Genomic DNA, 22,744 nt, shown 5'->3' with positions numbered 1-22,744 from the left:
CTTCCCATCTCACTGACTAATCCCCACCACTACCAACCTACTATCATGCCCACCTATTTATTTCAGAGCCCCGTTCCCCTTCCCCATTTCTGAAGAAGGGTCCCGAACTGAAATGTCAGCTTTCCTGCTCCTCTGATGCTGCCTGGCCTGCTGTGTTCCTCCAGTTCCACACTGTGTTATATCTGCTGAAATGATTTGTCTGCTAATCAGAATACTGCTTCTCATTTTTCTTTCCCACATGCTTTCATTGGTTTTCCGGAGGTACACCATGGCTGACTCATTTTTATAAAAGGCCTCTGGCTTATTAAAGTCACAGCTTACAGCAACTGCTGAAGAAAAATGAACTAGTCTTCTTCAGGTTTAAAGACCTGTCACTGCAGAAAATGGAGAGAGAACCTAGGCAGGTGGAGGTGTATTTGTTTTTCTCTATCTTATTCACAGCCCGAAGGTGTTGCACAACCTGGAAATCAATCACCTAATTGTTGGCAATTGAAGGACTTTGTCATTGATAACTAGTGACTAGCCAACAGACCAATCAACTACTTGTTGCTGGCTGAATCTTCACTTGTACACATTCTTGTCTCTGGCTTGTCTGCAAACTACACTTCACTGATGGCTTGATCAAGCAGCTGTGCAAATGGCACCCCCAGTGCTTTCAAAACCATGTTGTCATTCTTTAGCAATCCTTGGTTTTTAAACCATTCTTTTCCCATTTCGGTCCACAATTAAAATACAGAAAAAGGAACAAGACACAGTCTTTATATCATTGCTCTACACTGGAAAGATCAATTGCAGTTTTGGTGCTTTGTGGAACATCTCCAGTTATTTTGCAAGAATGTCAGCAAACTCCTGACCTTCAGTCATTTTAAATCTCTTTGACACTCTGATGTTGAACTCTTCATCCTCAGCTTCCTGCAGTGTTCCAATTAAACACAAAATAAACTCAAGGAACATCACATTATTTTCTGGTTAGGCACTTTACAACCTTCCAACCTCAACGTATTTCATACCATAACCTCTCCTTCTATTTTATTTTTCTTTATTGCAGTGTTTGACTTTAGTTTGTCTTTGTCTTGCTTTTCCTTTCACATTGCAGCTCTTCATCATTTTGTCACCTTCTCTAGACACATCTTTGGTGTCTTTCCTCATCCTATTATTTCCCCTTGGACCTGCACCACCAATATGTGTTACTTAATTTCTCCAGTCTCCAAACATATCACATGCCTTTCCTTTTTATCCCTTTTCCATTCTCAGCCCTCTTGCATTTGCTAAAAACCCAATATGACATTCCTAATTTCTCACAATTCTATTAATAGGTTATTAAGCTGAAACATCCTTCTGCTTTTCTCTCCATAGATGTTGCTTGACCTCCTGAGTATTTTCAGCTCTTTTTCTGCTTTAATTTCCAATAATTTTTGTTTACTTGTCTGTCCAATAGTATAATTATAGATAGGGGACCCATAAATTGTTACCAACAGCATTTTCTGTCATTGTCATTTCTAATTTCCACCCGTAATGATTCAACTTTCTGATCTCTTGAAACAAGGTTCTCTCTACCACAGTTAAGTTGGTGTGGTTTATAGATAATCTCGCTGATATAATAAACTATTTTGAGTTTGGATTAAATTACCTTGTTTGCAGACGGAAAATAAAACTTTACATCTAGCCTGCATCTACATTGTACCAAATAAATGATGCTGGCATTGAATGACAAACATTGGGGGTGGGGGTGGTGTGGGATTTCAGTGACTTTTGTAAGCACAAGAATTCACCAAACCAAACAAATATGATGCTCCTCTGATGCTGCTTGGCCTGCTGTGTTCATCCAGCTCTACACCTTGTTATCTCAGATTCACCAGCATCGGCAGTTCCTACAATCTCTAATGTTATTTTGTGTTTTTTTTAGCAATGCTTTAAAGATGGCACATGCACACGTGTTGCTTTATCAATATGTCATGCTCCTGATGTGGTAAAGTATGGATTTTCACTAAATGTCCCAATCTATTTTGTTAGGAAAAGATAGAAATATGTTACTTCCATAAGGTGGGAGATAAAAACATGCAAGTCACTTTAGGTTATTTTGCACAACTTCCAGCATGATTGGTGGCAAAACCCTGTTTCATAAGTGTATAAGTTTCCGAAAGGGTTAATACCAAGGTGTGCACTGGTATCACCCACTGTGAAGATGTCATTTGGAATGGGTGTGAGAACTTTCAGGATTTCATGACACCTCAAAATCTCTGTAACATTGTCTACCATATCAACTTGTACGTAATTGCTAATATGCAACAAATACATCTTGCTTAAGACAAGTCTATTCTCATTAACTTTATAATTAGTTATTTTCTATCACACCAGAACAAGTGGGCTCTTTAGATCCTCAGCCTAAAAGAAGATGATAGCAATAAACCCATTTCATGGTGAGTAATAGAGCAGGCAACCTCATTCAATGTTATGATCAGCACTCTATCTGGCTGTGTTATGTTGGGACAACAAAAAGAGAGTTGAAATTACTTAATATATAAAGTCATGCTTTCAAAAATTATCAACTCTGCATCCTGTAAGAGTGACAGATATAATAGCTGATCTTTTTCCTTTAGTTCTTTACCTGAAAGCAGGTACAGCACCATGACCTCTCGCACAAGTAGGGAAAGGAAGCAGGTGCAATATCCACCCCAGCCAGAACTGGGATTGAACTGCACATTGTTGGCATCAATCTGATCCACACTAGCTATCCAGCAAGCTGAGCCAAATGGGCATCCCTGTGGTGTCTATGTTACTATAGAAACATATACTTTTACATGCATGTTGAAGTCTGGAGGCAGGGACAGTGATGGTAGAGGCTCCAATTTCTTTCCATTAGTTAGCTGACCACGAATATCTCTTGCTCCTACTGTGTGCCATAGACATATTGGAAGAATTTACAAGTTGATACTCAGTCTGTTTGGTTGGATTATTAATGACTTTCTTGGGTCACGCAGGAAGGTTTAAAAAAGCTGATCTGCTGGATTAAAGAAAGAAACCATGAAGATGTCATGTACACAAAGCACTGTGCAGTGTGCATTATATTAAGTTTTGGAGTTGCTCTTGAGATTCAGTATGAAATTGCTTAGTATTTAAAATGAGAGCCAGCTTATTGAAATTAAACTAAATAGAATGTCAATACAAATCAATAAAATGATCTTTTGATTACAATTACCGTATTTGCTTTTAGAAATATTTGTTTATTGGTGAAAAGTTAAACTTACACTGAAGACGTTGCAGTGAATTGTAATGTTAAGCCTGAGATATCCAGGTCAAAAGATATTGTAGCAAATACAAAGCCATTTGTACGTTTAATTGAAGGATAATATGTTGTAATCAATTGTTTGTTTCACAACTTTGGTTTATTGCAATTATTGCAAATATTAAAGAAGTTAAAAGTAATGATTTTGGATTGATGATCAAATCACTATTGCAAAGAATCTTAGGTGAATTAAAATACATACATTTTGAAAAATAACAATAATTTTATGACAATATACAAGAATTGCTACTTTGCATATAAGGTAAAGGTAAAGTTGCCATTGTCCTACCAGACCATAGGGCTGCAAGCTCGTTAGAGAGAGACTATTGGTGGTGACTAAACCTGAGGGTCACCACACCTCAAGTGAGGGGAAAGGCTGAGAAGGAGGGCCCTTCATGGTAACCTCAGCTGGTGTAGGAATTGAAACATGTTGTTACTCTGCATGCAACCCTGATGTCCAGCCAACTGAGCTAACAAGTACTAATTTTGAAGGGAACCAGATATTGTTCCAGTTATCCATCTGCAAATAGGAATGTAAATTCTGAAAAGCAAAATTCCTAAATGCAAGATGCATGGTATCATTTAATCACTGCTCAATACTGATACATTGCGATTCAATTTCTATTATGAATAGAAACTGCATAAAGCATATTACATATTATAGTGAGGTAATGTTCCAACCTCTGGGCTAGAAGGTCAGTGTTGAAGTCACATCTCAGCATCTGATGACTATGAAGTTGTGTCATAATATATCCAAACAAGTAAACTTTTAAAAAGACAATTAATATAGATAGTTTCATTGTTAATTGTGCAAATATGTAAGCTCTCTTGTAAAGATTTCTCAGTACTAAATATTATTTACTCACTAGAAAGGCAAAAATGAGCTTACCCTATGGAAACAGTAGTCTAGAGTTGTCACTTCAAATTGAATTGCCAAAGATACATTTTCTCTACTGGATTGATGTCTTTTTTATCTATATGTCACTTTCCATGATATAATATGATTACTTTACTCTGAAAGCAGTACAATAAGGAAAATGGGTAATTTCTTTAAAACATCTGAGCAATCTATCACTGAATTTAAGAATGCTTGGAAAGGATTTCTAACAGCTCGAATCATTTGCAAAGGGAATAATGCAATTTTTTTGGAAACTAACAAATAGTGGTTCAAACAACCTGATAAATCTTGATCTGGAAGCAATATCAACAAGAAAGAAGTTAAGACCAGGAGCTGTGTGGCTATCAGACACAAAGAAGAGATAACTACAAGTAGAAAAGCTGGACGTTAAGGGCAATTAGTGTAGATGCAGACACATAGAAAGAAAGCAAAACAGAGAATAATCTGGAAAAGAGCTCTTAGGAAGAGTTCAATTTTTTTCAGGCAACTGCAGCTTTGAAGGTTTTGTGTGTTGGTTAAAATGCTCTAAAATGTGAAAAGCTGTGTGCATGGCTTGGAGATGTTAAAAAGCTGGGTGTTTTCCACTGTGGTGTTACTGGTTGGTCAGTTGAAAAGGAATTCTGAAAAACTGCACAATGAGGACTGTCACAGGCTGAGGGAGTGAGGATTTGTACAAATGCATATTGCAGATTATAATCATAAGCTTGAAATTTGAAGGCGCATGCTGTTGTCAGATTGGATGCCTGACTTTCCCTGCGTGAAAAGGTAAAGCATATTATGAAACTCTACAGCTTCTAGACACCATGTTTGTGTGTGAAGTGATGTGAGTGTTTGTTATTGGAGAAGATATTTATGTATTAAACACTGAAAGTGAAATTTACCTTTTCGTTTTAAGTATTGTTTTCCCATATAAATCATGCATCATTTGTACTGGTTTTGATGTTAAAGTAAAAGCTAGAAAGTGGTATATTGTTGAAATTTCTTTATTTTGGGGTCATTCAGCAAAGCTGTTTATTTAGATTTGGTTCTCCCCCTCAGATTGTATCAAAATCAGACCTCTAGATAAGTCTTTGAATACTGCAGCAGATTCTAATCAATAATATTTTTATTTTCTATATAACTTAATTTCTGCTAACCTTTTTATTTTCTAACTACATAGATGATTTCTGGTAAGTTTTATGCTATTCAGAATTTAGCAGATTAACTTGCATTCAAACAGATACACAAAAATAATGAAGGTGTCGATGTAAGTGACTAAAATGACAATTTGCCTTGAGCAAAGTCCATTGAAAACCACTGGAAAACAAAACGAAATGCATGGGTGTAAACCTGTAAATGCTGGATCAAGGAGTAGAGGCCTTTACCAAAGCTGATGTAATGTCAACACCTCACTTTCCCAGCTCAGATATTGTTTATTCTGTTGGCATGAGCATATCAAATGTCATTATGACCTTTCAATTAATTTATGAATGCTGCAGCAGTTCACTATAAAGTGATGACTTGCTCAAATGAGTATTTCAATTTCCCTTTTTTTGAACTATCACTCCTTGGAGGAATGACAATATTGCTGACAGAAAAAAAACTACCAGCAAACAGAATAATGGAGTGTATAAAGGACTATAGATCTTCAGGTGAAAGCCTGTTATGTGGCTTCATGAACAACAACTTATTTGTATAGCCCCTTTAATGCAGTGAAATTTCCCAAGGCACTTTGCAGGAACACTACCAAACAAAATGTGACACCCTGCCACATTAGGGAAAATGAGGTCAGATGATCAAATATTAGTCAAAGTGGAAGTGTCTTACAAAATAGTGAGACATACTTGTAGCAAGGGAATTCCAAAGCTTGGAGATGAGGCAAATGAAAGTGCAGCAAACAATATTGATACAAATAAAATTATATTTTTAAAGCTAATCCTATTTCTATACAATAACAATTTTGTCAAACTGTTAGCAATTGATGGATGCTGGAAATCAGAAACAAAAACAGAATTTGCTGGAAAAATACAGCATCTCTGGCAGCATCTGTGGAGAGAAAGCGGAGTTAACATTTCAAGCCCAGTCCTGTTCTAAAGAAGGGTCACTGGACCTGAAGCACTAACTCTGCTTTCTCTCAGATGCTGCCAGACCTGCTCAGTTTCTCCAATAATTTTCTGTTTTTGTTCCAATTATATAGCCGGTTGGTCTGTTTGCCATTCAACGGCTGGGATTTTTTAAAAAATTGCATAGCATTCCTGATAATTCTAACAGGACAAGTGCACCACTTTTTTTTCCCCTTTATTCGTTAATGGGATGAGGACATTGGTGGCTAGGCAGCATTTATTGTCCATCCTTAAATGACCAGAGTGCAGTTCAGAGTCAACCACATTGCTGTGGATCTGGGATGACATGTAGTCCAGACCAGGTAAGGTTGGGAGTTTCCTTCCCTAAAGGACATTAGTGAACCAGGTGGGTTTTTCCCAACAATTGACAATGGATTCATGGTTATCATTAGATTCTTAATTCCAGATAGTTTATTGAATTCAAATTTCACAATCTTCCATGGTGGGATTTGAACCCAGGTCCCCAGAATGTCAGCCGGGTCCCTGGATTAACAGTCCAGCAATAATACCACTCAGCCACTTTCTCTTTTTGCTATCCCTACAGTAAATGTGCTTTGCATGCACAAAGTTTACCAAAGTTCATTAGTGAAACCCGCCATGAGCTGACAATGCTGTTTCTACAAGTGGCCAAGTTTTCCTAGTCCGCAGAGAGAATGTGTATCATGACCACAATATCTCTGCCCAACTCCATTCCCACTAACATAAAAACGAAAAGAACTGCGGATGCTGTAAATCAGGAACAAAAACAAAGTTGCTGGTAAAGCTCAGCAGGTCTGGCAGCATCTGTGAAGGAGAAAACAGAGTTAACGTTTCGGGTCCGGTGACCCTTCCTTGATAAAGAGCACTAAAGTGCACAAGTTTTTCCCAAAATTAAATTTCACTTACACATATTTCACATTACACTGGCATCATTTTATTTCATGTGCATTATCAGTTATTTGTTGACAGTAACTTGGTCAGAGAGCTAAATATGCTGGTATGCTTCAATGTTGGCACATACCAATGGTTGCAGGGGAGTTGGGAACATTTCCTTTATTGTGGAAGGAAAATTGTTATTTTTTTTTGTGTTCATTCTTTATTGAATGTTCATATTAATGTCCAGTGTTGTTCTCACCATGAACATGTCTGAATCTGCAGTGTCAACTGGCCGACAATTCTATGCATTGTAAAGTGGTGGCAGAGAGCAATCTCAGTGGAGGCAACCAAAATGTTGTAAGGAGTTTTGCAACCAACACCTTGAGATGGGTACACCGTTGACACTACCCTTTCAGCTCCTTATTTTCTCACCTTGACAGAGTGTCCACCACCCCACTAATTCCTTTCCACCACTCCTTCATGCCACTGACCCGACCCTGTCCTTCACTGTCCTCTTTAAATCTTCCATGCCTCGATCCCACTCCACAATCCCTTCACCACTGACTCTTCCACTTTGCCAATTCAAAATCTCCATGCAAGGGTCCAGTCTCCTATTCTCTCCTCTTGAGCCATACAAGCTGATCAAGTAAAACTGCTGAACTTACACAAAACTGCACAAACTTGACAAGTACAAACCAGGTTTAAACAATCTAAATACTGGACACCAAGGGATTCTTGTATTTCATTGCCTTTATATTGAAAGCAGGATTAATGACTGTGTTTAGCTTATAACTTTGAACATTACACAAGTTGTATAAAGCTCGACATGCAATAAACATGCTGTTGGCTTTATCTCTTTATTTCAACCCATCAAGAATAGTAATTTTGCAGTTTGCCTAATTAAGTCATTCTGCATACCACATTTTCATTCTTAAATGTTCCATAATACATCCCCTAAAGAACACATGGCTTTAAACTGAATTGATATAGCATCAACCATTGCTTGTGAAAGAGCTCCAATTCAGCAATGATGGAGTGGTTGAACCATTGATGCACAAGATGTCCTTCTCTAAAGGCTATTAGTTAGGTTTTTATAACAAATGAGAGTTTCAGAGTCACTATTACTGAGATTACCTTTCAATTCCAGACTTTATTAAACGAATTTAAATTGCACTAGCTGCCATGGTGGAATTTGAACCAGTACCCCAAAGATCACAAGAACTAGGAGGAGGAGTAGACATTTTAGCCCTTCGAGTACAATCATGGCCTCAACTCTACTTTGCTGCCCACTCTCCACACATCTTCAACCCATTACTAATGAAAAATATGTCCATCTCCTTAAATTTACTCAATGTTCCAGCATCCACCATACTCTGGGATAGTGAATTCCACGGATTATTTTTGGCTTCTGGACTATTAATCCAGCAACATTATCACACACATTACAATTACATCCTCCACTCAAACTCAGCATTCAATTTGAGCATCCCATCTACCTTCAGAATGGTGAATGATAATTAACATTTTCTCTGCTTAATGTAAGCCTGGCTAATCCTACCTTTTGCTTTCAAACTCTCAGTTGGCTGCATAACCACATGAGGCCAAACTGAAATTCCTGTCTGTTATATTTCTGTGTTTATACTGAAGCTCATCTTAACATGGCTCCTTCTATCTATCTTTCTATGGCAATGAAAAGCATATTACCATTTATATTTAGAGACAAAGGTAATCAGTATTCTTTGATCCCAACTCCTTTTCCATCTCAGAAGTAAAGGAGAATTTACAGTATCACAGAAACTCAGGAGATATGGCAGCATCTGTGGGAAGAAGGCAGAGTCAATGTTTTGGGTCTAAAGTCCTTTCTTTAGAATGCATGAGCTCTGAAGAAGGGTCACTGGTGCCGAAACATTGATTTGGCTTTCCTTCCACAGATGCTGCCAGACATGCTGAGGTTCTCCAGCAATTTCTGTTTTTGTTTCAGGTCTTGCAGCAGCTACAGTTTTTTTTTTGGTTAGAACTAAACTACCCAGTTATTCTCAGGCAGACTCCAGCAGAGGCCACCGAATTCCGCCCCCTGCCCTTTCATGTATTCTACCTTTAAAACTACAATCCCAAAAAATAGTCATCTTGTAAAACAAGAGTTACAATTCTGAAACATCTGATAAACCTAAATTGTAACAGTTAGCAGAAATACTGATTAACCATCTTTTAAACAATAATTCCATTCTGTCTTGGAATTAACTGGACAGATTAAAGTATAACTGTGTACAAAACCTGCCATTCCGCCACCTTACTCTGATGTGAAGATTAACGATCTAGCACTGTCAGCACAGCAACCCTAGTCACTCTTTGTAGTTGTGAATAAGTTGCTCCTTCTTCCCAGTAAGACAATCAGGGCCTCCCTTTAATCTCCGAGCTACCTATACTGTTTGCTGGGCAGAAATCAGAACATTTCACATGTCTTTCCTCATTCTTTCATCCATGCCAAATTGAAGAAACAGTCATAAAACCTAACATATCATATAAACTTCATGCTGTATTTGTAACACTTTCTAAAGATGAAGCATTCAGCAAAGAAGTGTCATAACTTATTCAGTAGGCCTGCAGGATTGGCTGCTCTGGGGTAAAGAATAGTGAATATCTACCTTGGAAGTATGAACTTTTTTTTAATGAAAACATAGTCTCTCAGTGCTGTTAACTCATTGCAAAGTTAACCTGGTTGAAGACTATGAAAATTCAAGAGCATGATGACTGCTTTCAGCAACCAAACTTAAATGTGGCTTTGAAAGTAGCTTCCTCAGCTGTTTCCTAGTTGTGGAATAGATGTCTCTGTTGGGGCAAAAGTTTAGAAAGAATATACATTATGGTAGTGTCACTTGTCTTGACAGACAATTTGTTCTTTTTCAACACAAGGAAGCTTGATTTTGCAACAAATTGACTTTGTTGCTGCTCAATAAATCTTTTAGAATGCAGCATTTATAAATGAAAGCCATTACAAAGACAAGCTAGAAATTTTATTTAAATATCCAAAAAAAACATATTTTGAATAAAGTTAACAAACTATGAAAATAGGTGCATCTAATGTCCAGATGTCAATATACAGTTTCAAGGTGTTGATCTTCTGGACGTTGGCTGTTCTTTCAATAACTAAGCAAAATGAATTAATTTATTCAGTTGATGCTGCAGACTCAAATTGCATTCTCCAGTTAGTAATCATCCGTCTAAAAAAGAGATAAAAGCTCAAATTAGAAGTATACGGTAACCTGAGAACAAGATTCACCATGGCATCTCTAGACTGAAATAGAACATATTTTGATACACCAGCTGATGAAGTGTTTCATAAATCTGCTTCAATTTTGAAAATCATATTTCATATCCAATTTTTGTCTCTTGTAAACACATTTTTCTAATACTAAGATTTGAAATAATAACAATTTCAGGTGGCGGTCTGGAAGAAGCGGGAGATTTTTTTGTATCAGCGGGTCTAAAATGGAATCAAAACTTTGAACTAATGATTAGATTCTAACTACACAAGAACAAAGTCAGCACCTTCAACTATTTTTTACATAGGTCATGACTGTGTAATTATAATATACATTTTGTAAAGAAAGCCAATCTGTCTTTAAACTGAATAAATAATTTTACAAAATGGCTCCCAAAAGTCAGAGATTTGTGACTTTGGGTTGCAACTGCTATTGGGACTAGGCTGCATTTATCCCATGAGAAATCACCACAGAACATATGAGATTCAACAAATATTCCAAGGATAAACAGAAATGTCTTGACAATGGTTACCTTGGAGGTGTGTATTGCTCTTCCCAGTGCACTACACTGTCACAATGATAGCCATCCAAGTTAAGGCTGAGATACTTAACAGTTAAATATCTCAATTAAAACAAAAACTGATAGGATCTATGTCCCAGGCATAAGCAACCAAATATGGAAGCTTGATTAATCAGTTTTGGGATAGCACCCATTTTAAGTTTTGATCTGTATAAGACATTTTGGGAAGAATCTCCTAAGAACTCTGAGGCACCATCAGATAAGGAAGACCAGGCCACTGAACCAGGTTACAATGGGACACAACTTGCTGAGCTGTAAAAGCAAAACAAAAAGAAAGTTTCACTCCCTCCTATCACTTGTAATAGCTCACTCCACCTATGAAAGCAATCTCCAGCTCTTCAACTGAATCGGACATCAAGTCTTTAACCACTTCACTCTAGAAAGAGAATCTTCAAGCAAATAACAGTATTCCAACCATCTTACAGATTTAATGCACTTTCATCTTTATAAAATATCTTTGATCCTTACCTACTTTTTAATCTTTATATTTGTACTTTTAGTTAATAACTACACTTTTCACTGAGAACTTTCAACAATAATGGTGCACCAAACTACGTTTTGATCTTGTTTGAAGCTTAAAGCTGTGCTGCTGGCCACTTTAAAATTGCATCATTAAAAAGTGCTAAGGGCTATTGTACTAACTTATGCAAATCAACAATTTACAGAGCACTGAGGACCACCTGCTATAGTCATGATACATTAAATAATTAAACTAACTTGGAAATAATACCAAAGCATTAGGAAATCCATCAAATTCAATAAGCTGTTCTCACCTCATCATCTTCTTCCTCTGATGTTTCCTTTTCCTAAAAGAAAACACAACTTTGTAACAATTTGATTTGAAACAACTATACTTGTGGCTTTTCCTGAACACCAAACATGGAATCTCATTTTAAGGCTTCTGCTTAATGTGTGCCAAAATTCAAATTATTTAATCTGGAAGTGTAAATGGATGGAGATGGGTATTTTTGCTAAATTAATTTCACTATCATCCTGACTACAGATGACTATCATCTGGCCTACTTGTAGTAGACAATTTTCAGACGTGTTCACTAAAGTCATAAAAGCTCACTGCTCCATTTTATGAAATAGAACAAGCAGGTGTAAAAATTCAAAATATTTACAAGGTTACTCCAGCACTTTAAAAAAAAACTTAGCCCCTTATCTAGCATAGATGGTTAAAGACGATGCCTTGTTTGAAACTTTCAGACTTCATGACAGATTCTGTGTTACTAGGCTTCCCTTCATCAAATCCCAAATGACTGTTTTTCCTTCATGATGTATGTCAGCCAGTATTAATACAAGTTCACATCAGGATGATCAAAGCCATTGTGTCCCCCCAAATCTGTTGATCCTTCAATACAAATCAGGCCTTTTGTAATTATACTGCCCTATTCTAACCAGAATTGAGCTTTTGAACCCTATTCATAGGATGAACATCCTATCCATCAAATAGAACATTTACTTTCAACTTGGTAACATTCCCAGAGTCTACACCTGCTTGAACTCCACTACTACATATTCTTTTCATGAATTGCTATCATACGAACATACAAATTAGGAATACATGTAGACCACTCAACTGCACTTCATGGCTCATCTGATTACTTACCCCTGATAACCTATCACACTCTTGCTTCTCAAGAATCTATTTCTGAAAATATTCAGGGACATGTTCCACTGCCTATTGAGGAAGACAGTTCCAAAGACTCAATCTTCTGTGAGAAAAAAGACATTTCCTCATCGGTCTTAAATGGGTGACACATTATTTTAGAACTGCGATCTCAATTTCTAGGTTCTCATAGAAGAGGAACATTCTTATCACGTGAATGCTGTTGACACCCCTCAGGATTTTGCATGTTTCGAAAAAAATCATCTCTTATTCTTCTCAATCGCAGTAGATACAATCCTAGCCTGTTCAACCTTTCCTCATAAGACAACCTGACCAATCCCAAAATGATTAATTAAATCTTTTCTGAACTGCTTCCAAAGTATGTACCCCTTCCGTAAACAAATTAAACAACACTATGCACATGACTCACCAATGTATTGTATAACTGAAGCATAGACTCCCTTCTTTTGTATTCAATTCTCCTTGCAATAAACAATGATATTCTATTTGTTTTTCTAATTACTTGCCATACACTCATACTGATTTTTTTGTGTTTGAGGTACTAGGACACCTAGATCCCTCTGCATCTCAAAGTTCTACAATCTCTCACTATATAGACAAGAGAGTTTTTTTATTCTTCCTGCCAAAATGGACAATTTAACATTTTCCTATATTATACACCATTTGCTTGATCTTTTCCCTTTCATTTAACCCATGTCCCTTTGTACACACTTTACATCACTTTCAAAACTTAATTTCTCATCCATTTTTATGTCATCAATAAATTTAGCAACCATACCTTCAGTCCTTCGTCCAAGTATTACATAAACTGTAAAAAGCTACTGCCCCAGCACTGATCTCTATGGCACAGCACTCTTTACATATTACCAGCTAAAATTGACACACTTTTTTTTCCTGTTAGCTAGCCAATCTTCTATCCATGACACTATGTTACCCATTATACCACAAGCTGTTATCTTCTGAAATAACCTTTTTGTGACAACTTATCAAATGCCTTCTGGAAATCTATGCACAGTACATCACCGGTTCCCCTTTACTCACAGCTCAGATAACTTTTCCGAAGAATGCCAATAAATTGAAAAACATGATTTATTTTTCACAAAACCATGTTGACTCTGCATAATTACCTCTTTTCTAAGTGCTCTGCCACAACCTCTTTTAATAGTAGTACTAACATTATACCTATGTCAGTTGTTAAGCGACCTGGCTTGTGGTTTCCTGTTCTTGGTCTCCCCTTTTGAATAAAGGAGTTACACTCACTATTTTCCAATCAGATGGTACCTTTCCTGAATCTACAAAAGTTTGGAAAATTAAAGCCTGTACATCCACTATCTCATTAGCCATTTCGTTCATGGAATGTACATTGTCATGCTGAGATGTTGGGAGCAGATGGATGCCATCCACCTGCACATGTGCAGATGTTATCAGTGATGCCACTCCGCCATGACACAGCTTTCTGGCTGTAGAGTGTGTATGCACAGATGGTGATGCTGACCCTACACCATTACATGAGAACTTTTTGGCCACTGTCCTGCTGCTTCCCTGCCCTGCTTCTCCCCTTGTAGCTACTCGCTCATGGAAAGCAGCAGTGAGTGAGGCAGCAGGTGAGGCACCAAAGAGTTCTTCCTGAGCAATCTACTGGGTCAGTGGTTTTCTAATTTGTTTCAGGCACACCAGGCTGCTGCATGAAATAAAATTTGACATGTTACACAAGCACTGTGTTGTCACTGGCAGTGACATCAAAAGCACTGTAGTTGTGGGGACACCCCTGCAGTTGTGGTGGCAACAAACACAGCCTTTCTTTTTAATACCTTAGTAAGAAGGGCACCAGGATCTGGGACTTGTTGGAGCTGTGGCTAACAATTTGCTCAGTACAACTTCCTTGGTGATTGCAATTTTCTTGAGTGTGTCCTGCTCTCTTGATTGACAGCTATTTCTGGAAATATTATGTGTATTTGTAACGTTAAGAACTGTCTCTTTATTCCCAAGATTCACTTCCTGTAGGACCAATGCTCACTTGGTAAGTTTTTCTTTTTCAATATCTAAAGAAAATCTTACTGTTTTTATATTTCTTGCTAGCTTTCTCTCATGCACTATTTTTTCCTCTCTTTTATAATATTTTTGATGATTGTAAATTTTGTCCTGCCACCTGTTTTTGCACAATTGTATGCTTTTTTTCTTTAAGTTTGATACTGTCTTTAACTTTTCTAGTTAACCAAGGATGGTGAGTCCTCCCTTGGAATTTTTCTCTTTTGAAGGAATATATCTCTTCATTCTGAAATACCTCCATAAACGTCTTTCTCTGCATCTCTATTGACCTATCCCTTAATCTAATTTGCTAGTGCCCTTTAGTTAGCACCGCTATCATGCCCAAATAATTGCTCCGATTTAATTTAACTTGCCAGTCTAGGGCACACTGCTCTCTCCCTATATGTTATTAAGAAAATATTCCTAAAACATTCTATGAGCTCCTCATCTATCTATCTATGCCAACCTGAAGTTTTTTAGTCTCTAGATTGATTAAAACTTCCATTGATTTTTTGATGAGCTCCCATTATTTCTTCCTTTATACGCTACCTTACTGTGTGGTTACTGTTCCCAGCTGCCTACTCTTCCTAAATGTTATGTACCCTTCAATATTCCGGTTCCAAACTACGTCATTCTGCAGCTGTCTCTCTATGATGCACTTGTTTATTTTTACTAGTGCTATTAGTTCATGTTTTGTTTTGAAGACTACATACATTCAAATACATTTCCTTTACTTTTGTCAATTGTTCTTTCTGTAACCTTTAGCTTTACTTGTTCAGGCACTCTTAGATTCATACACACTGTCCTCTCCTGACATGATTGGTTTACATTTGCCACATTAATACCTTTCTCACTTGGCTTGCCTTTAGTTTTTGATTTATCAAATATTCCAAAATTTGATCATTTGCACAAACTATTTAGGGTAAAAGCCTCTTTACATCTCTAGTTTTGCAGTTCACTAGAACACTTGTACCAGCACAATTCAGGAGCAGATCACAGTACAGCTCCGCTTTGCCAAATACTGGTGCCCATAAACCATAGTCTGCTTCTACTGCTGCAGTCTTTGAGCAATGCATTCATTTTTACAAACTTAATTGTCCTATGCCAAAACAGCAAAAAGGTAACTGGATTAAAACATATAACATAACAGGGTGCATGTGGAAAGGAGGTTTCCTTTTCTGGGAGAACCTTAGAACTAGGGATCACTGTATTAAAATAAGGAGTCATCCATTTAAGACAGAGATGAGAAGAACAACTTTTCTCACAGGAGGTAATGAGTCTTTGGAACTCCCTTCCTCAAAAGACTTTACTACTACTACTACAACAAGGATTCTCTTTCCTTGTACTCTATATATTTTTGGTACTAACATGGTCCACAATGTCTGGATCCTCCATTTAGGAGGATTGGTCACCCACGCCGATTCTCCTTCTCCTGAAGATGAAGGTTGGTTTGGATGTGACCTGGAGTCAAGTTGGAGAACCTTAACTTTTTTATTGCTTGCCAAGCCCAAACCCACCTGTTTTTGAACAAATAATAGGACCAGGACCATGAGCCCCTGGTCCCAACATTTTATAAGATTATGGCTGATCTGCCCTAGGCTTCAACTTCTCATTGTGTCAGCTCCTCATACCCTTCAAAACTCACCATTTCAAATATTTACCCCTTCTTTAAGTGCTTTCAGTGGTCTAACCTCCATAACTCTGGAGAAATCCAGAATTTCACAACCCTTAGAGAAGAAATTCCTTTGCATCTCAGTTCTAAATTAGTGTCTCGTTATTCTGTAACAATGTCCCCTAGTTTGAGATTCCCCAGTAGTGGAAACATCTTCCCAACATTCCCTGTCAAGCCCCCTCAATGGTGTATGTTTCAATAAGATCACCCAGCATTCTTTGAATCTCTAATGAATAAAGTCCTAACCTGTTTAGCTGTTCTTGAAAAGTCAAACCATTCATCCCAGGAATCAGCCGATAGTAAATCTCTTTTGAACTGCTTCCAATGCCAGTCTATCCTTTCTTAAATATGAGGACCAAAACTACACAGTGTTCCAGCTGCAGCCTCACAACCATCTTGTACAGTGTAACAAGAATTTAACTTTTGGGAAGTTAAAATTCCTGCCTCTAGGACCATCTTGATAAATATACTTAAAGTACATCTCACCATCAGATTAATAAAAATCCCTCACTCTCCTTCAACGTACCTGTTGGTCCATTTTTTCTGTCTCCACCTCAAATCTCTCTCTTTCTTGTTCAATAGTTTCAAAGAATGTTTCCTCAGCTTTTGCAATTTTGTATTTAATAGTCTCCTCCTCATCGACTTCTTTGCTTTCCACCGCCCTTCCTTGTTCAGATTTAGCACGTTCTTTTACACGTAACTCACGTTGACGTGCTTCCAGAATCTTCTCCCGTTTTGTCTCCCTCTCAAACATCTAAAAATGAAATGAAAATAATGCCATATTTATAGAACAGCAGTTTTGGATGAAATCAGCTTGGGCTCAAATAATATTCACATAACGGACAAGAAACCGCAAAATCATCTTTGTAAAATATGGGATTTTGTAAATTTCCAAATGGAAGATACAAATTTGTATATTAAGTTAATTAATGCAATGGCAAAATGAGACTGATAAAATAACACCTCTTAAAAGCGGAAATCAGATTTGGCATAAAATTACACCCAGTTTACAAAGGATAAATGATCAAAAATACAGATTCCATTCTGTTTTATAACATTAAAAGTCTGTAGTTTTTTTAAAAAGTTGAGTTTATGTAAATATTAACTTTTTATCCATTTAGGAAAAGGGATTGTTATCAAAATTGCATAATTTCACGATAATCCAAAATCATTGCGTACAAGCCAGAGTGGTTTGCAACTTGAGTTAGAACGAGTTTTTGGTGAAAGGGTGTGAAATTCATTTGCCCCAATTCTTGGGCATGGGTCTGCAGTTTGCAGTATATCATGCACATTTTGGAAATGGGACATAAGACAAAAGTTCATCCAACATTTTATTTCAAGACTGTGGCCTGACAAGGTGTGGTCTTCACATCAGTGACCTCTTCAGACTTGGCATCCACTGCACTCTCCACAGGGCTGAGTTGTGTTCCTTAGAAACCATGCCTCCAGATGTCACTCCCTTCATAAAAGTAAAGTTACAGAAATGCTCACTATCCTTTGACGGAGAGGCCACTTCATTCCAAGGAAAGAGGAAGGGTTGCAGAAGTCGTGATACTGCCTCAGACTCACTTGGCCAAGAGGTGAAAGCAGGAAGTTGGCCATGTTCCCGTTGGGAGCAAGAAATTCCTGAGTGGCCCTGTGAAGAATGTGGTAGCATGTGGCAATGATAGTAAATGACCAGAGAACAGCACCAGAGACCTGGTAGCAGTACATTAAAAATTTAATGACCTTACTCAAATGGTCAAGATTTTTGTATGCATTTGCAAATCACATCTTGAACCACCACACCACATCTCTCACACTGTTCAATCCATCACACCTTAACAAAACACAACTTACTCTTAATATTTGTATGTTATATCTCAACCTCATACCAAGGCCAAGGAGCAAAATCACAGGCCACAGTATTGATCCTGCCCTGTTCCCAGTCATGACCCGAAGACAGCAAAACCCATCTTGACCCAAGCACAGCAGATCCACACCAGAACCAAGAACAATGGACTCTCTGGAGACTCAGGCACCCAGTAATTGGGCTATGAAGAACCCCCTTGTGCAGTTCCTTGCCTCACACAACTTTAAATCATACCAGCCATGAATACAAACCTCTCACTGCTTCCAGGTATTCAACTGTGACCTGCTTCACCATCATGCATGCTGTGAATATACAACAGCTCTGCTGCAGGAATGAAGACATTTTTGGGCAAAATAAAGGAAAATGTTGACAAATGTGGATATAGAGACTTAGTGCATAGCCAGATAGTTAATAATTAATGACTACAAGCAAAGAGTCTGGATCCATCATGACACAGGTCACTGTGCAGAGCATGAACCCCATCTTTTACACAGTGAATGTGGTGGACACCTCCATGGAAATGCTGCCAGACTGACCATGATGGAGCAGCTGTGAGCCACAGTTTCAGCTTCTACTGCAAAGACAAAGGCCTGCCAATGTTTTAATGTTGCTCTAGAAGCTCAAACAGAGGCCAGGCTGCTGCTATCCAAGCCGAGACAACTTCTATTGTGATTGTGAATTGTGGTGCTTGACAGAGCATCCAGATCTTCAAAACATGCTGGCATTCTGTGTTCCACCAGATGACAAAGAGTGCTGAGAAACTGCCTGAGGGACAGTAGCATCATGGAGCACAAATTTTCACTCCCACCACTGCCACTCTGAAGTTGCCTTAACAGATCTCTCTTAGCCAGCTAGCCTAGATAGCTGCCATTCATAGACAACCACACAGTAGTACACAACCGGGGGGAGAAGCTTAAGGTATCAAGTCTTACTGCTGATTAGTTGGCACCATTAAAAAGTTGGAGCATGGGTAAATAGGTTGCTTTTTTTCTGTATCTTATCTTGCTCTCCCAGAAAAAAAAGCAGTCTCAGACAGAGTTTCCAAATTGTGGATAGCGACCCTCAGCAGTCACAAGACGGGTGTTTGGGGTTGTGCAGTCAGGGACAGCAATGGCTGCTGTGATTTTTATACTGATTCCTGACAGCTGCAAGCCCCGAAGAAGCCTGTTAAAAGACAGTGCATCTTTGTTTTGTAGACACACCACCTGTTCATCAATGCCCACAGCACTCAACTCCCGTTTCCCTCTCTGCTCAGCAACCGAACCCTCCCTCTCTGTGCAACCGAAGAAGCCTGCCCCTCCTCTTAACTGAAGCCTCTCTTCACATTCTCCATTCAAAAAAATGCAGCTTCCCTGCCCAGACTCAACAGCTCATGTACATCTATTTTTTTTTATTCTGAACTTATACAAAGTCTAAGCCATTAAAATTGGGCTACAACGGGAAATAATTTCGGATGTAATGGCCTAGAACAGTCTAAATGAAAAGCAGCCAGATGAACGGAAATTAATGTCTTCTGCTCAATGATTAGATTGAAACATTTATATATGTGGCCTACAGGAGAACAGATTAGTGCCAGTTACTTCACTGACTTTTAGTATGTTAAGTGGTTTCGCCCATAGAGAGACAGAATAGCATATTAGTTAATTTAATTTAAAATACAGCATAATAGCAAACAGAGGAATCCAATTCAAAATTGGGAAAATCAAATGTTTACAAGCTGCAAACAACTCTTCGTACATTCTCAACAGGTCTGCAGTATCTGTGGAGAGAAGGCAGAATTAATGTTTCGTGTCCAGTGACCCTGCTTTAGAACATGGTTCTGAAGGGTCACTGGACCCAAAACGTTAATTCTGCTTTTCCTCCGCAGATGTCGCCAGACCTGCTGAGATTTCCAACAATTTGTTTTTGTTTCTGGTTTCCAGCATCGGCAGTACTTTTTTTTCCCCTTGTACATTCTCCTTTTTTTAAAAGCAGTGTCCATTTTTCCCATTTTCAGTCTGTAATCAAATGAAAACACGTGGTCCCTTGCAACGGTGATAAACTTTTTGAGGGTTGTCAATTAAGCTTTGTGGTTGAAAGAGTCATAAGGCAGACACCAAAAAAGACCATGTACTGGTGGTGTTTCTTACATTTTTCTTGAATTTGCTAAATGTAAATATTTGAGGACCAGAATCAAAAACCTGAGACTAAGCTTGTGGTTCCTTAGGCAGCAGTGATCCATCTGTCACTATGCGCTTTTGAGACTTAACCAGTGAAGCCTGTGTAAATTTCTACAAATCCAGTGGCAACAGCAGCATCCTCTCCCAAGCCAGCATGCCCAGTATTGAGATGTTAAACACTGAATACCCTTGTGCTGGGTTGAACACATCATTGCTTTGCCTGATATCAGAGTCTCCAAGCAACTCTGTTGTACTGTGAAGTCAACTAGTCCAGGAGATTCTCAGGAGGATCCAGAAATGCTCTCAAAGCATCCCTGAAGAGGTCAAACATCTGACCAAAATCGAGAAGGTTTATTCAGGAAGGCACCAAACAGAGATTTCATTAAGACAATGCAGGGACAATGTCAAGGAGTTTGACAGAGGTCACAGCTTCCAAACAATGTCTAATCAGCATTATTTCACATCATACGCTCTAGATTTTGTTAGAATTACATAATTTGGCAATATTACCAGCAACTTCACTCATTTTTGGATCTGAAGCACACCCTTCAGATTTGTAGTTTTACTTAAAATAATTTTTGATGTAATGTATTCCATTAATTTTACAAATAAAACTGCAGCTCAGCAACTACACAAGCTGACTGCAGAAATGGTGATCAAACATTCTTGTTCAGAACACTCACCGCATTTGCAAGTGCTTTTTCATTTTTCTGGTAAGTACAGAAACCTGATGAGTACTCGAGCAGTGTTGTTGTGCCTCGGTGAGAACCACAGGCAAGTAATCGGCCATTGTCTTGGATGCGCAAACTGTATAGAGCTTCATCACACACCTAAATGTTTGGGGTAGGGAGAGGAAGGAAGGTGAATGTATTTACAAAAAAAAGTCATAATGCAGCAAGTTGACAATGAAACACGTTACACTTGGTTCTCCCTTTTTACCTAGCAACTATATCTAAACTCAACTTTCCTTCAGTATCAGTATGACATCCCTATCTGTATTATATCAGGCTGAAATAAAAAGTACATTATTCTAGACTTTTCATTATCATGGCACTTTAGAAATAGAAAAATTCCATCACTGACATGTGACACCAAATACCAATTAAAACGAAAGTACTAGCATCACAACTTTTAATATTGTTATCATGACAGCCGCATGTATCCATGTAGTAAATATGCTCAACTAAAACCATTTTGTAGCAACTGAAATAGAACTAAAACTAATATGGGGTCAGCAACAGAATTGTTAAAACATTTATACACTTCAGTTTCATAAAATGACCACTTACATTGAAAAATTATTAGGCAAAGTGAATAAAAATATTGCTTCAGGATATGTTACACAATTAGGAAGAAAATTAATTTAAATTTATATCATATATTGGGAAAAACAAAATATTCGCCCAAAATGTTCATTACACTTTCAAAAATCTGCTAGGTAAGGTAGTGAAATCAAAGATATGAGGGAAGTTTTAAAGTTTGAATGCGAAGATAAGAGGGCTGAAGTGCCAGAAAGACAAGTACAAAAAGCTGCATGTTCCTTTTCCATTTTAAAATATTTTCTTAGATTGCAACTTAATAAGAACATTCACAGATGATATTTTAATCCTGTAAAAGCTATTCAGTGGTAGAGCTCAGATTCATGCTTAAAATTTTCTACTGTCTGAGCTCGTGATCTGAATTCTGATAAGCATCAAGCTGATGCCAGGTGCTTCCCCACAGGGAGCAAAATAACAGAAGAGGAGTCAGGATGCTCCAAACAGGCAATTCCAGATAATGGTTTACAATGTGCTCTTATGTCTTAAATGCAAGAATAGATAAAATGTATCAAAATTGCCACACTCAGCAAAATAAATTCTATTATAATGAACAAAGCACCAACTTACAGATGAACCTGTTAGCAAGATTCCTTAAGTGATGCATACACACTCTCTTTAGTGACAGGTACAATGTACAAGTTGCTCCAGCTTACTTTATACACTGTGACTGGAATGAGTTTGTGTGTACAATGCCTCATATAATTAAACATTTGGTCAGATTAGGTATCAGGGGGTGCAGACTAATGACAAGTTGCCTTCTAAACAGGAATAGAGGGAAAGATGAACTTTTTTTCAGCCATATTTATGTATCTTCAAGCAGTACATTATTAAGAGACGTTTGTAGAATTGATTAGAACCATACTACTACCTAGCTCTCAAGAGAAAAGATCAATATGCAGAATGACATTGAGGATAAATGAAAATGCTTTAAAAAATTAAACCACCTAATACTTTGTTTATTAAAACAATGCCCATTAAAAACTCAATAAAAGATAACAACTTGCACTGGAACCAGGAATTAAATGTTAGCCCCAAAACAAACTAATCTATGTGAGCTCATTACAGTAATAGACGGGTATGAAATGTAGGAACAAAAA

General features: G+C 37.8%; 2 protein-coding genes across 2 annotated transcripts in view; both read right to left on the bottom strand.

The window, feature by feature from the left end:
• Positions 1–22,744, bottom strand: part of rpl38 (ribosomal protein L38) — a 474,590-nt gene that overhangs the window by 248,298 nt on the left and 203,548 nt on the right. The window lies entirely within an intron of this gene.
• The window catches only part of dnai2b (dynein, axonemal, intermediate chain 2b), a 63,230-nt gene continuing 50,704 nt past the window's right edge, over positions 10,219–22,744 (bottom strand). Inside the window, exons 9-12 of the mRNA XM_048611062.1 lie at positions 21,012–21,158; positions 16,844–17,071; positions 11,758–11,790; positions 10,219–10,362 (exon numbers count right to left, since the gene is read on the bottom strand). Coding sequence (XP_048467019.1) covers positions 10,348–10,362; positions 11,758–11,790; positions 16,844–17,071; positions 21,012–21,158 — 423 coding nt within the window. The 3' untranslated portion in view covers positions 10,219–10,347. The remainder of the gene's footprint in view (positions 10,363–11,757; positions 11,791–16,843; positions 17,072–21,011; positions 21,159–22,744) is intronic.

Source organism: Rhincodon typus, chromosome 23, assembly GCF_021869965.1.
Source record: "Rhincodon typus isolate 14 chromosome 23, sRhiTyp1.1, whole genome shotgun sequence".
Lineage (NCBI taxonomy): Eukaryota > Metazoa > Chordata > Chondrichthyes > Orectolobiformes > Rhincodontidae > Rhincodon > Rhincodon typus.
The sequence above is the reverse complement of the archived record's forward strand: the minus strand, read 5'-3'. Positions and strand labels throughout refer to the sequence as shown.